Source organism: Myodes glareolus, chromosome 12 (assembly GCF_982192425.1).
Source record: "Myodes glareolus chromosome 12, mMyoGla1.1, whole genome shotgun sequence".
In the NCBI taxonomy this organism is placed as follows: Eukaryota; Metazoa; Chordata; class Mammalia; order Rodentia; family Cricetidae; genus Myodes; species Myodes glareolus.
In genome coordinates this window covers 28,590,811-28,604,899 of record NC_142037.1, presented here as the reverse complement: position 1 = coordinate 28,604,899, position 14,089 = coordinate 28,590,811, and the positions used below count along the sequence as shown (strand labels likewise).

At 45.0% G+C, this 14,089-nt stretch overlaps 1 protein-coding gene across 1 annotated transcript; it reads right to left on the bottom strand.

Annotated features, from left to right (window-relative positions):
- Positions 1-3,671: 3,671 nt before the first annotated feature.
- Positions 3,672-4,252, bottom strand: LOC125392184 (ubiquitin-like protein NEDD8). Its single transcript, XM_048421957.3, has one exon. The coding sequence runs from the start codon at positions 4,189-4,191 to the stop codon at positions 3,946-3,948; it is 246 nt and encodes an 81-aa protein (XP_048277914.3). The 5' UTR covers positions 4,192-4,252; the 3' UTR covers positions 3,672-3,945.
- Positions 4,253-14,089: the final 9,837 nt, after the last annotated feature.

The following is a 14,089-nucleotide window of genomic DNA, read 5'->3' as shown; positions in this document are numbered from 1 at the left end:
ATGTACTGGGGAGACGATCCCGAAATGGCGAACAAGGGGAGCAAGCCAGTATGCAGTGCTCCTCCACCTCCTCCGCTTCAGTTTCTGCCTCCAGGTTCCTCTTCATCAGGGTCTGTAACCTGTGAGGGGAGACGATACATCCCTCCCTGGCCAAACTGCTGTCAGTCACGATCTTTATCACAACCACGGAAAGTTAGACTATGACAGAAATTGGTAGCAGAGAGTAGATAAATGTGGAGGCAGACCCGACCCTGTTGTCATGGGAGAACTGTGAAGGGTTTTAGAACTCTGGGCTTAGAAAGCTGCTGTGTGGTGGAACTTAATGAGCTCTTGTGGGAATCTGGGAGATAAAGCTGGGAGCAGTGCAGAGGACGGAGGCCTGACGGCGAAGTTCCAGAGGCAGGGTTGGGAGTCCCTTAAAGGCTCTACTGGGGCCTCTCGTGTGATATTTTGAGTTAAGGATCTGTGTTCTGGTCAGCTAAGGATGAAGAGTCAGCTGTGATTAAGAAAAGCCCAGCGTCACTGGAATAAAACCTTCTGGATGAGAGAAGCCATCCTATACAGAGCCGGCAAGGCTGTCTCTTGCTGGGAGAGTAACCCATGTGGTACTGATTTTGAAGGCATGAAGGGGTCATGGAGATCAGCTAAGGCTTGGCGCTGCGAGATGTAAACAGAGACTGCGTGGTTGCTTCCCAGGTGCCCAGACCCAGATAATCACACAGAAACTATATTAATTACAACACTGTTTGGCCCAATGGTTCAGGCATATTCCTAACTAACCCTTACATCTCAAATTAACCCATTTCTATTAATCTGTGTATCACCACAAGGCTGTGGCTTACCAGTAAGGTTCTGGTGTCTTTCTCCTTGGGCAGCTACATGGCATCTCTTTGACTCCGCCGACTCTCTCTATATCTGTTCAGATTTCCTACCTGGCTTTACTCTGCTAAGCCATTGGCCGAAACAGCTTTATTCACCAACCAATAAAAGCAACACATATACAGAAGGACAGCTCACATCAGTGAGAGGCCACTAGTGAAGATGCAGCCTCGGTTGGAGTCCTAGGATTGGAGGGATCACAGAGAGAAGCTGAGACTTAGTACCACACAGTAGTGTCGTGGTCCCTGAAGAGAACACAGGAGAAGTTATTGTTTAAGGCTGCAGCGGAAACCTCAGAATTTTGGAGATGCCAGTACCATAGGAAAGTCACAAAGAACAGCAACAGCCATGGCATGGAGATGGCCTAAGCTTATGAGATGAGTTGTATGAGCTGTGGATGGCAGAGCCAGAGAGGTGGAGATATCCAAGGCCTTTGGCTCTCAGGAGATCATGAGTGAATTCCAAAAGTGAGACATTGAGCAACAGTAACTTGTATTGTTGGAGTTTTGCTCTGCTTTGCTTTGATTATAGCTATGCCCTGGTTCTTCCCTCTTGGCACAAGAAGTATGTAATTTATTTTTTATATTATAGGAGAAAAACTTTGGATATTTTAAAGAGGCGGGACTTTTAAGGTATTTCAATTTTTAAAGACAGTGCGACTTTTAAACGCTGGAATGTTTTTACATTGTGGATACTGGCGTTAGTATGAAGCCTGAGAACAGACAGGAAAGGAAAGGCTGCTTTGGTGGTGATGGGCTGCCTATGTTAACTTGACAAGTGGCCAGTTGTCCTGTTTGGTCTTTTTTTTTTTTTTTTTTTTTTTTTTTTTTTTTTTTTTTTTTTGCACATGCTGATATCATCTGGGGAAATAAACCTTAACTGAGAGAATGCCTTCATCAGACTGATGAAATTGTGATTGGGGCTGACGGGGGAAGGCCCAGTCCACATTGGGAAGTGCCACCCCTGGAAAGGTGGTACTGAGTGGTATAGGAAGGCAGGCTAAGCAAGGCACGGGGAGCAAGCCAGTGAGCAGCACCCTTCCATGCTCTCGGCTTCAGCTCCTACCTGGAGCGCCTGTCCTGACTTCCCTCAGATAGCTGTAAGGTGAAATAGACCCTTTCATCCCCAAGTTAAGTTTGCTCATGGTGCTTAACATAGCAACAGAAAGCAAACTAGGGCAAACATTAGTATTTATTTTTGTGTGTGACTCCTGCACAGATGTGTACATGTTCATGCATGTGCCCATGTATATGCAGGTGTACATGCACATGGAGGTTGGTATTAGGTGTCTACCTTATAAAATAAATTTCTTTACGACTTATTATCAGTAAATGCTTGACTTGCACGCCAGCTTTTTATACCTCTATACCCAGGACCATGTATAGATTTCTAATGTGGAAAAGGTCACTAGTGGATAAGTTTAAGAAGCCCTGCCCTAGGCTGTGGCTTCTCCTCATGGGTTCTGTAGAAGTTGGATTCCCCCAGCCCTATCCTGTTCTCTTCTCTCCTCTACCGCTTCTCCCACACCTTCTGAGTCACCTCACTGTCTTTTTAAAGGCATTCTCTTCATTTTGCTATACAGGGAATTGAACTCAAGGCTTTGTGCAAGCTAGAAAAGTGCTTTCTACCGCTGAGCTACATCCCAGAGTCCTGGAGGGATCTAAGGGAAATAGAATCAGTTTTCCTATGCTCTGTGTAAAAATTGTGTCTTAGTTAGGGTTACCTTTGCTGTGATGAAACACCATGACTTCGGCCGCTTGGGGAGAAAAGGGTTTATTTGGCTTACACTTCCACATCACTGTTCATCATCAAAAAAAAAAAAAAAAAAAAAGGTCAGGGCAGGAACTCAGACAGGTCAGGAACCTGGAGGCAGGAGCTGATGTGGAGGCCATGGAGGGGTGCTGCTTACTGGCTTGCTCCTCATGGTTTGCTCAGCCTGCTTTCTTATAGAACCCAGGACCACCAGCCCTGGGATGACATCACCTACAATGAACTAGGCCCTCCCTTATCAATCACTAATCAAGAAAATGCCTTACAGTCAGAACTTGTGGGACATTTTCTCAACTGAGGCTCCCTCCATTCAGATACCTGTAGCTTGTGCTGAGCTGACAGAAGACTAACCACGACAACCCACAACTCGTAGTTCCCATCAGACAGCTACTGTCACTGCTGCCACAGGTGATCACACCCGAGACACTGCAGTTTAATCATCTTTAGATTCTCCTATTTTCGTGATGCTTGAAGAACATGGCATCTCTCCATTACCATTCCCTGAGCATGGTTTTACATCCTTCCTTAATTAGTTTATTGAGAGAGATTAGCTCCAAGGCATGTATCCATGTAATAAAAGTCCTCGCTGCTGTATTTAGAAGACTGTATCCACCATAAATTCCACTCCCAAATCTCCGTGGAATGAGCCTCCACTGAGATAATGACTTTCTTGGGAGGAATTGCTCACATTAGCAATACTGATTAGTATTTTTATAATACATGCAATGCTGGTGAACTACTTCCCCTGTTACTAGCAGCAAGATTGATCGTGGGCAAATTTCCCAATAGCTGATAGTACCTTCCCCATCCCAGGCCTGTCCTCCCCTGAGAGTCTATACCCTTATCATTGCTTTATCCCCCTCCCCATCAAATTCTTGACTGTCCCCAATACTGGGTAAGAGTCTTAAAGAAAAGAAGCTGCTGGACTGGATCATGCTGGAAAATGATGACGGAAACCACTCATTACCATTTCCAGCCATGGCTGGCCCTTATCTTTCCAGAGAAACATTCTTTTTTTTTTTTTCCAGGAGGCCAGGAAATATTTTATTGACAACCAAGGATATAGCCGTAAGAGAGGGAAGCACACAGGACTGCAAACTAAAACCCAACAGCCAGTAATGGTCATTTGGGCCAGGAGCACTGCACCCTGGGGTCCTCACATTCTCCCACCAGTAGACACGCAAGACTGGGCATCCAAGGGAGGGGGCAGAAGTTCTGGTGTCCCAGAGCGTGAGGGGATATGTGATGCTTCATTATGAGCGACAGGGCAAGGAGGTAAAATGGAACCGAGATTCATCAGTGCCCAAGACCACCTCCTCCTCTAAGAGCCAACACCAGGTGAAGGACTGAACCACCTAGGATCTTGTAATCAGCTGCTGTCTTCTCATCATTCGTTTGTTTGCCACTGTAGATGATCCTCTGCTGTTGTGGGGGGATGCCCTCTTTCTTGTCCACACGCTCCTTGATTTGCTCCACCCTGTCTGTGGGCTCAATGTCGATCTCAATCTCCTTTCCAGTCAGCGTCTTCACTTTAATTAGCATCTTCCTCCCAGGTTGGGGCTGCAGGCGGCTATAATGCTGTTTCTCCCGCTGTGGTCACCGCTGCTGCCCAGAGAAACATTCTTTTTGTTTGTTTTTGTTTTTGTTTGAAACAGGGTTTCTCTGTGTCACAGCCTTAGATGTCCTAGAACTCACTATGTAGACCAGGTTGACCTTGAACCCACAGAGATCTGCCTGCCTCTGCCTCCAAGTGCAGATTAAAGGCATGGGTCACCACACCAGGCTCCCCAGTGAAACATTGTTATTTTGAAAGTTTGCTGACTATCCCAGAAGGACTTCTGAACTTCCCATAACTTATGAGTGCCCTAGAGATCGTTTATGAAGAACAGAAACCTACTCAAACAAGCTATCAGCATGAGGTAACCAGGTAGCCTTGGAGAACACAGAGGCAGAGCTGGTGTCTGGGCCAGCATAGAGGACTGTCGGAAACTGGGGTAAACTTTGCCTCCCTGTGACTGCTGTCCAGCGACTCTTATCAACTGCCTAGCTTGTTCCTTCCATTCACAGGGTCAAATGCAACTGTTGGTGTGCCTGTCCACTGGTCTCATTTCTACACTTAGGGGAGGGTTTCATTGGCAGATCAGGTGGCATCCCGGGCTCGCTCCACTCTGCCTGTGGGGGTCAAGGCTACATAGGACAGGCACAGCCCCTGGTCCAGATCACCTGGTCAGGTAGGTGTCTGTTGCTCTAAACTAGATGAAGGGCATCAAAATCACAACACTAATAATTCAAATGAGAAGCATGCTGCCACAGCTCTGAAGGGTGGGAAGGGCCCTTGGTGGACTTTGGATTGAAATTTTCTAATTAAAAAAATATTTTCTTAAAATGGGATTTCACCATGTGCACCAGGCTGTCCTGGAACCCACAACACACCTGCCTCAGTTTCACGAGTACTAAGATTACAAGCATGAGCCACAATACCTGGTCTGGATTTGGAAAAAGAGGGACTTGACAAGTTCCAAGAGGCCTGTTGCCAGCAGCAATGCTCCCTCCCTGCGTGCTAGACTGCCCTCGTGGAAGGTCTGGCTGGAAGAGCAGCCCAGCTAATCCTCCTTTGGGACTCTGTAAGCATCTGAACTTAAGGCAAGCATGTTTCCATGAGGAGGCAGGGAATGAAGTGGGGAAAGCCCCTCGTAGGGAGGGGAGGGACTGTGAACTCACTAAGCTGGGGTCTGCTCTCAGATGAGAGGGACACCCAGCAGAGAGAGCCAGGCTTCGACAGTATTCACTTCCTTTCTTCTGGGGTGTCATTCACAGTGTTCTGTCAGAGCAGGCTGAGAAGGCAAGACCTTTCTGATTCTCTCAGACACAACCACAGAGGAATCGATGAGGAGCAAACGTGGACATGCATACAGAGCAGGCTGACCACCATCAGAGATCAAGGTTGAAAAATCCGTAAGTATGAAGAAGGCATACACCTCCAAAACTAACCTGGATCTGGGCGGTTAAGTGCTGGGGGTCAACCCCTTTCACAGGGGTCGCCTAAGACCATCAGGAAACACAGATATTTACATTACAATTCATAACAGTAGCAAAATTACAGTTTTGAAGTAGTCACGAAAACAATTTTATGGTTGGGGGGGGATCTCCACAACATGAACTGTATTAAAAGGTTGCCACATTTAGGGAGGTTGAGAACGGCTGTTTTAGTTGGAGGGTAGACCTCACAAGAACAGAGAAGACAGCAATGCATGACGACCGACGCCCCAGTGATCTTCCAGGCATTCATTGTAGGTGAAATATATATCATATATACACATACACTTTTTCATTTCAGCACCCTTGCGGTACTCTGGCTGGCTATGAGTTCTCCCCCATAAGTGATGGACTTAGGCCAAAGTGCTTGCTGTGTGAGGGGAAGAAGGTGTAGCTTGGTAGTAGGGCACTTGCCTAGCATGCATACAGCCCTTCAATCCACAGCACTGAAATAAAAAAAGCAGTGTAGACTGCCTGTAGAGACTCTGTTTCCATGTCCTAGAGTCAGGTCTCCAATCAGGTCCTGCTCCACCTCCAGCACCGAGTTCCGTGCTGATCTGGTAACAGGGGTGCATGAAGCTGCGGTGAGGGAGGGGCTTGATGAAACACCCCATTTAGGACTGGGTGCTCCAAGGTCTCTTCACTCTCTGCACACTGTCCACTTAGAGGTCTCGGTGTTAGTTCCCATCTATGGCAAGAAGCAGCTTCTCTGATGAGAGTTGAAAGAGGCACTGGTCTGCGGGTATTACAGAACGTCGTTCCTTTAACAGAATAATAGTATCGGGTTTCCTCCAGGGCCAGCACTGACCTAGGCTCAGGTTTTTGGTCCCTTTATCAGGGTCAGATATGAGCTCCACCTCAAGGAGTGGGCCGAATCAGAAAGTGGATAGTTCGTCCCATCACATTTGTGTCACTATAGCAGCAGCATACGAGGCAGGTGGCTGTCACAGGTCACAGAGTTTGTAGTTGGGTGATATTGATTACCTTCTCCTCCAGTAACGCGGAGAGTTACTTACAGCATCATCGCTGGTCAGGAGGGATGAAGCTGCTAACTGGGCACCAGCTTGACTTCTCCATGTTCAATGACATTAGGTAAGTGTTGTCTTCAGCAGTCGGATCCTGTCACCGGATGGTGGAGCGTAACCAATAACCTTGGCAATGGCCTATGATGTTTATAGGTGTGACTATATATGATAGAGTGATAGGATGAATATAAAAATATATTCATTAAATATATTTAATTAATAGTCATATTCAATAATTATATTCAGTTCTTGTTCATATAATATATTCATTTAACATTCATACTCACGGAATATATTAAAGTCATATTCATATTCAATGAATATATATTAATTCTACCAGTATATTTATTTCATCGGTTCTGTTCCTCTAGGGAACCCTGACTATTAGCAGTAGGCTTCCATATTGCTTTGCAGAAGATCTTTACAGTTACTTCCTCCCCACACCCCTCTATTAACCTGACCTCCATCATTCTCCCGCACTTACTCCTCCCACCCTACTTCCTCCTTTCTCTTTTTCAAACACTCTCCTCTATTTCCCTTTCCTTGGAAGACCCCCCACTCCCTCTGGTCCCTTACTAGGTACCTGACCTCTGGGGTTAATTGGATTGCAATACATTTTTCCCATTTACAGATCCGAGCATTGACTGGAGTGGTCGTGCCGGCAGGCTTGTAATTCTAGAACACGAAATAGAGTCAGGAATATCAGCAACTCAAAGCCAAGGCCAGGCAGGTTCAAGGGGAGCTCGGGCTACAATGATTCTGCCACAAACAAACAAATAAAGGACAAAACTCAAGACAGATATTCAGAAGTTTGATAATATATAATAGCTGTGAGCCTTCTTGGATTGAAATACATTTAAGCTCAAAAGCTAACATCCACATAAAAGAGTGGCTTATTTCACTCATAATGATTCCATTTTTACATAATAACATGGTGTAAATGTACTACATTTTCATTGTCCACTCATCAGTTGATACACATACAGGTCGTTTCACATTTCTGGCTATTATGAATAGAGCAGCACTGGACATGGATCAGCCAGTGTCTCTGTAGTAGAGCGTAGAGTTCTTTGAGTATATGCCCAAGGGTTGTATAGCTAGACCTTGCGGTAGATTGGCTTTCAGCTTTTTGAGAAATCTCCATAGTGGCTGCACAGGTTTGCACTCCCACCAGCAATGGATACTTGTTCTGAGCCTGCATCCTCATCAGCATGAACTGTCGTTTGTTTTATTGATCTTGGACATTCCAACAGGGATAAAATGAAGCCTCCAAGTAGTTTTAATTTGTCTTTCCCTGATGACTAAGGTTGTTGAACATTTTTCTCAGCCATCTGAATTTCATCTTTTGAGAATTCTGTTTTTAATTATGTATCCCCTTTTTAATTGGGCTATTTGTTTTCTTATGTGCAGGTTTTTATTTATTTATTTTAGCTCCTAATATATTCTGGATAATAATCCTCTATCAGATGTACAAAAGATCTATCAGATGGCAAAGTGTTTGTCCCATCTAGGCTGCCACTTTGCTCAAATAATGGTGTCTTTTACTGTACTGCTTCTTAGCTTTATTTATTAAGTTATGGCTTTAATGTTTTCATTTCATTGATTCTTTGTATTATTATATTTTAATTGTTGTTTATTCCTATTTCATTGATTTTTGGCTCAAAATTTGATTATTTTGGGCATTATTTCTTCTTGTTTTTCTTGAGTTTCCAGGTGTGTCATAAGGTTACAAATATGAGATCTAATTTCTTTATGAAGGCACTTAGTGATATGAACTTGCCTCTTAGAATGGCCTTCATGGTGTCCCATAGGTTTGAAAATGTTGCCTTTTCATTTTAATTAAACTCTTAAAAAAGTTTTAAATTTCTTTCTTGATTTCTGTCTAGACTGAATTTTCGTCAGCAGTGAGTTGCTCAGTTTCCATGAGCTTGTATACTCTCTGCTGCTTCTGTTGCTGATATCCAGCTTTAATCAAGGGCAATTAGATAGGGTGTAGGACATTATTTCAATTCTCTTCCATGAGGCTTGTTTGTGTCCTAAGGTGTGGTCAGCTTTTGGTGTTTGGGTGGAACGTCCTGTAGATGCCTGTTAGGTTCATTTGATTCATGACATCAGCTCCAGTACTCCTTCGTTTACCTTTCGTCTGGATGACATGTGTATTGGTGAGAGTGGTGTTCTGATATCACCCACACCACCGCGTCAAGGTCAACATGCGATTTTAGCTGCAGCATTGTTCTTTCTATGAACGTGGGTGCCCTCGTGTTTGGCGCATAAACGTTAAGAACTACAGTGTCCTCTTGGTGGATTTTTCCTTTAATGAGTATGTAGTGTCCTTCCCTGTCTCTTCTGATCACTCTTGATTTGACATTTATTTAGTCAGCTATTAAAACAGCTATGTCTGCCTGCTTCTTGGGATCAGTTGCTTGGAATATCTTTTTCCATTCTTTTCACCTGATGTGATGTCTGACCTTGATGATGGGCTATGTTTCTTGGTCAGCAAAGAAATGTTTTATAATCTTATCTGCGAGTCTGTGTCTTTTTATTGAAACCGAGACCATTAACATGGTTATTAATAAGCAGTGCTTACTGATTCCTGACATTTTATTTTGTGGTACTGATCTCCCTCCCCTGGGGTTGTTTATTCCTTGTGTCCCCTTGGATGTAATTAACCTTCTCTTCAGACTGAAACTTTCCTTCTAGTACCTTCTGAAGAGCTGCACTGATGGGCAGTTACTGTGCAATTGGGTTTTATTGTGAAATGATTTTCTTTATCTGTCGATTGTGATTCATAGCTTTGCTGGGTGTAGTAGTCTGGGTCAGCAGTTTTGCTCTCCGAGAGGTAGAACATATATCCAGGTCCTTCTGGCTTTCAGACTCCATTGAAAAGTCAGGGGTTGTTCTAATGGGCCTGCCTTCATGCATTATTGATCTTTCTCCCTTCCAGGTTTTCTAACCCTTTCTTTGTTCTGTAACTTTAGTGTTTTGGCTTTTTTTTCTGCTGTGGGGAATTTCTTTCTTGGTTCTGTCTAGTCGTGTGCTATGTATGCTTTTGTACCTTGATAGACACAACTTCTTTAGATTGGGGGAAATTTCTCCAATAATTTGTTAAAAATATTTGCTGTACAGTTGGTTGTGGTGGCTCACCCTGGTAGGATTTGCTGAAGAAAGCAGAGGCAGGAGGAGGATGAATTTGAGGCCAGCCTGGGCTACACATATAAAAAAACTATTTGCTGTGCCTTTGACCTTGTTTTTTTCTTCTTCTATACCTATTATTTGTAGGTTGTGTTTTCCCATAGTGTCCCAGATTTCCTGCATGTTTTGTGCCTGGAATTCTTCAGATTTAACATTTTCTTTGGCTGAGCTATCTACTCCGACCTTTCCTTCAAGACCTAAAGCTCTCTCTTTTGTCTTTTAATCTGTTGTTGAGGCTTACCAATGAGGTCTTTGTTTTACATCCTGATTTTTTCATTTCTAGTTTTATTTAAGTTTGGGTTTTCTTCAGTGATTCTACTTCTTTGTTAAATTCTACTTTCACATATTGAATTGTTTCCATGGTCGTCATTAAGGCATTTATTCATATCTTCTTTAAGGTCCTTGGACACACTCATAACTGATACTTTGAAGTCCTTATCTTGTGCTTCAGCTAATTGCTTTTCTCAGGGCCTATGACAGACGATGTGCCTGCCGCCCTTCTGGAAGAGCCATGTTGCCTTGGCTTTTCATGTATGATTTTGCGCTGAGATCTAGGCACCTGGAGTTTGAAGTCATGATAATCATGATGTTCTTGGCATAGATATCTGCTGTCTCCTCTGTTGGGTGGTGTTCTGTTCCTTGGCTGCTGTTGCCCACTCTGGGTTCTATCCTAGTGTGTCTGTGGGGTCCCTGATAGAGAATGTTTCTGTGGGTGACTGATTGTCACAGAGGACTGGAGATGGGGTAGAAGGAAAGGCTGGAAGGGGTGACAGGAAAGAACTAGGGGGCCCTGGGTCTGGATCAAGAGGTAGCGTCCCTAGGGGAAGGAGGAGAGCTGGACACATGGGCTTCTGTGGCCAGGCTGCAGCAGGACTAAGAGAATGTGTGGAGAGACCAGAACGGAGGACAGGCAGGGTAATAAAGGTTGCCGCCCCGAGTCCCAGCCTGGTGTGGCCACTGGAGTCCCTTATGGAGAGTGGTTCTGCCAATCAGTCAGGGGGTGTCACAAATATAGATGGGCTGAGAGTGGCAGTGAGAAAGAACTAGGGGGACCCTCTCTCTGCCCAAACTGAACATTTTTAGACAAACCTTGATTGCATATATGCTTTTATTCTTTAAGCCAGTCTTTGTAATCATTACCAAATGTAGATATTTAAGTAGAGGTTTGGTGTTACTGGACTTCAGTCTCAGAGATTTTAGCATATATTAATTAAATATAAGAGCTACATCTTATTTTTCACATTATTGACTCAGACCTTTGTAACTTGCTTTAATGTGGACAGAGGGATTTAAGGGAACAATATTTTGTTCAGTGGCTTCCTAGGTCGACTATGTCCCAGGGGTCTGTGGGGGCTCCTCTCAAAATGTTCTATAACGGTGACAAGGTCACTTGTTCCCCTGTTCAGGGAGCCACGGAAGCCCCACCTGGCAGACTCTACCCTGTGTCTAGTCTACAAAGAGGAAGAGCAACACAGAAAAAGATTTCCTCCATGTTTCCTAGTGAAGTCACAATTAAGCAAGGTCCTTAATTTGTCCCCACACAGATGCAACAGGCGATAAAAGGGTAGAGGAGACAGGGATTCTTTCTGAGCCCAAATGACTCCTCAGGACCAGATTCTCAAGTGGCTTTGACAGTAAAAACAAACAAAAAATAATAAATCTGGCTTCCTGCATGGCTTGAAATACCTACCAGGAAAATAGAAGAAAGACTGCAATGATCCGTAGTCTTTTAGCAGTTCAGAGGAATCACACTCCCAGATGTGAGACTTAAATCCACGTGAGGTACTGTTTAGAAAACGATTTTTCTCCAGAAATCTTCTTCTTGGTAAGGGAGATGCTTCCCAGACCCTGATATCATGACCTTGGCTCAATTCAACTCTGCAGGGCTTACCTGCAGCCAAGAGAGAGGAGCCCACTATGGCTTTAACCCAAACATCAACTGATGGCTAAGTTTCTTCTCTTTCTCCAGCAGTCATGTGGGAGCGACCTCACACTATGGTTCCAGCCACTCGGACAGCTACCATAGTGCTTGAAACAAGATCCTGGGTTCATCACGCTAGAGTCTGGTTTTGAAACCCAAGAGGAACAAAGAGAAACCCACAGAACCCCTGTGAGTCCATCAAGAGATTCTAATGGGCTTTTATTTAGACATTTAAAACAATGTACTCTGGAGGTTGGATAGATGACTCCATAGTTCAGGGTACCTACAGGCTGCTTTTCCAGAGGACCTGGGTTCAATTCCCAGAACCCACATGACAGATCACAACTGTCTGTAACTGCAGTCACATGGAGCTGACGGTCTCCTCTGGCCTCTACAGGGCACCAGGCATACATGTGATGCATGGATATACATGCAGAAAAAATACCCATGTGCATAAAATACATGATAACTTAAAATATGCCCTCTACCTGGTTCCCTCGCTAGGCCTTGTAATGCTCACAGCTCTTGCCTTTATTTCTCCCTCACATCTCTTTCTGGACACCACTTGGGGACTTCCTCCTCCACCCTCATCTGGAGGGTATACTACTCATGCACTTGGTGGGGGGGGTTCTTTTTAAATAGGCTCATGGAGGGGCCCAATGTCTCTATTCATCTGGGCAAAGGCAGGTGGGCCATCACCCCAACTCTATGATGACAGTTAGGACTGCCTCTTCAGAGGGAGGGCTGACAAGAACAGGAGGTGGAAATTGGCTAATTTAGGGTAAAAAGACTCCAAAGAAACCAGGTTTTTCCCTTGGCTAAAAGCAAGCAATGTTCCCGGGCCTCTTGGTGGCTTTCTCTTTGCCAAGGCCAGAGATGCCAGAAGTGCTTGGGGCTCTGATCCTCCATCTGATTCCTCAATTACTTCAGGGTTATCTTCTCAGAAGAGAAATATTAAAGTAGTGGCAGAGGCCCTTTAGGGGGAAATTCCTGGTCAAGAGAGAAAACTCTCTGGCCTCGGTGCAGGTCTGACATTCCAGTGTGTAGTAGGAGGCTGCTCATTTGTTTCCCGGGTTCCCAGACTCTCTAAATAATCACACAGAAACTATATTATTTAAATCATTGCTTGGACAATCACTTTAGAGTATTTCTAGGTCGCTCTTATAGCCTAAACTAACCCATCTCCATCAATGTGTGCATCACCATGAGATCGTGGCCTACCAGCAAAGTTTCTGTGGGCTCCAGCGGAGGCATCTGTCCCCAACAGTGGCTACATGACTTCTCCCTAACTCTGCCTACTCTCTCCATATATCTCTTTCAGCCTGACTTTACTCTGTTAAGTCATAGGCCAAAAGCAGCGTCTTTATTAACCAATGGCAATAAAACATATTCACAGCGTACAGAGGGGAGTCCCACATCACTAGTGGGACAGGATCAATGACCGGGCTGAAGGACCAGTCCTCGGGAAGATGGGTTTACCTTAAGCCATGCTAAAGAGATGGGCAGAAGAGCAAGTCACCAGGGAAGCGAGACTGAGGCACTCCCTGGCATCAGGCAAGCTGCCAATGTCTGTTAGCCCCTGTTCTCATTGCTTATTCTTGCCTCCTACCGAGAGGGCGGGACCCAGTACTAGATCCAAGTCTAACTTTGATGGGGAAAGATGTTTCAGGAAGATGTGGAATCATGGAGAAACATGTACAAGAGTCCTTGCCAGGCTGTGTCGGGGGCTTGTCTCAGACACTTACAGCCCCAGCCGGCCCTGTACCTCAGAGAGCCTTCTCTTTCTCCTTAAACTATGGTCCCTAGTGAACCTGGCCGGCCACTTCTCTTCTACCTCTGGCTGGGTGACACTCCAGTGACACTGTAGCCTTTCATGGCTGAGCACTATGCTTCATTTAAAAATGTCTACACAGCCCCACAGGCTTGAATCTCCCTGGGATGACCTAAAGCCAGTGTGACCTGGACTGATGAGCTGTTTCCTCTCCACGGAGTAGGGGCCTGGACACGGAAGGCAGAGCCTTCTCCCATGCATAGCTTTGCTCTCAAGTCTGCCCTGTGCACAGCCAAGAGCAGGCCCGTGGGTGTCTCTGTGTCCTGGAGAGCATGGTTATTTTCAGGGTAGAAGGGACTGCATATGGCCTGAGACAATGGGGGGCAGGTCCAAGTTGCCTCAACAGCACCTAGGATTTGGGAAATTACAGGTGCACAGAGGAAATGAGAATTGGGATGACCTGGAAAGGAGGGGACATTCTGCACCTCCACAAAG

Coding starts and splice junctions, on each gene's coding strand:
- LOC125392184 (XM_048421957.3), bottom strand. CDS start 4,191: ATGCTAATTAAAGTGAAGACGCTGACTGGAAAGGAGATTGAGATCGAC.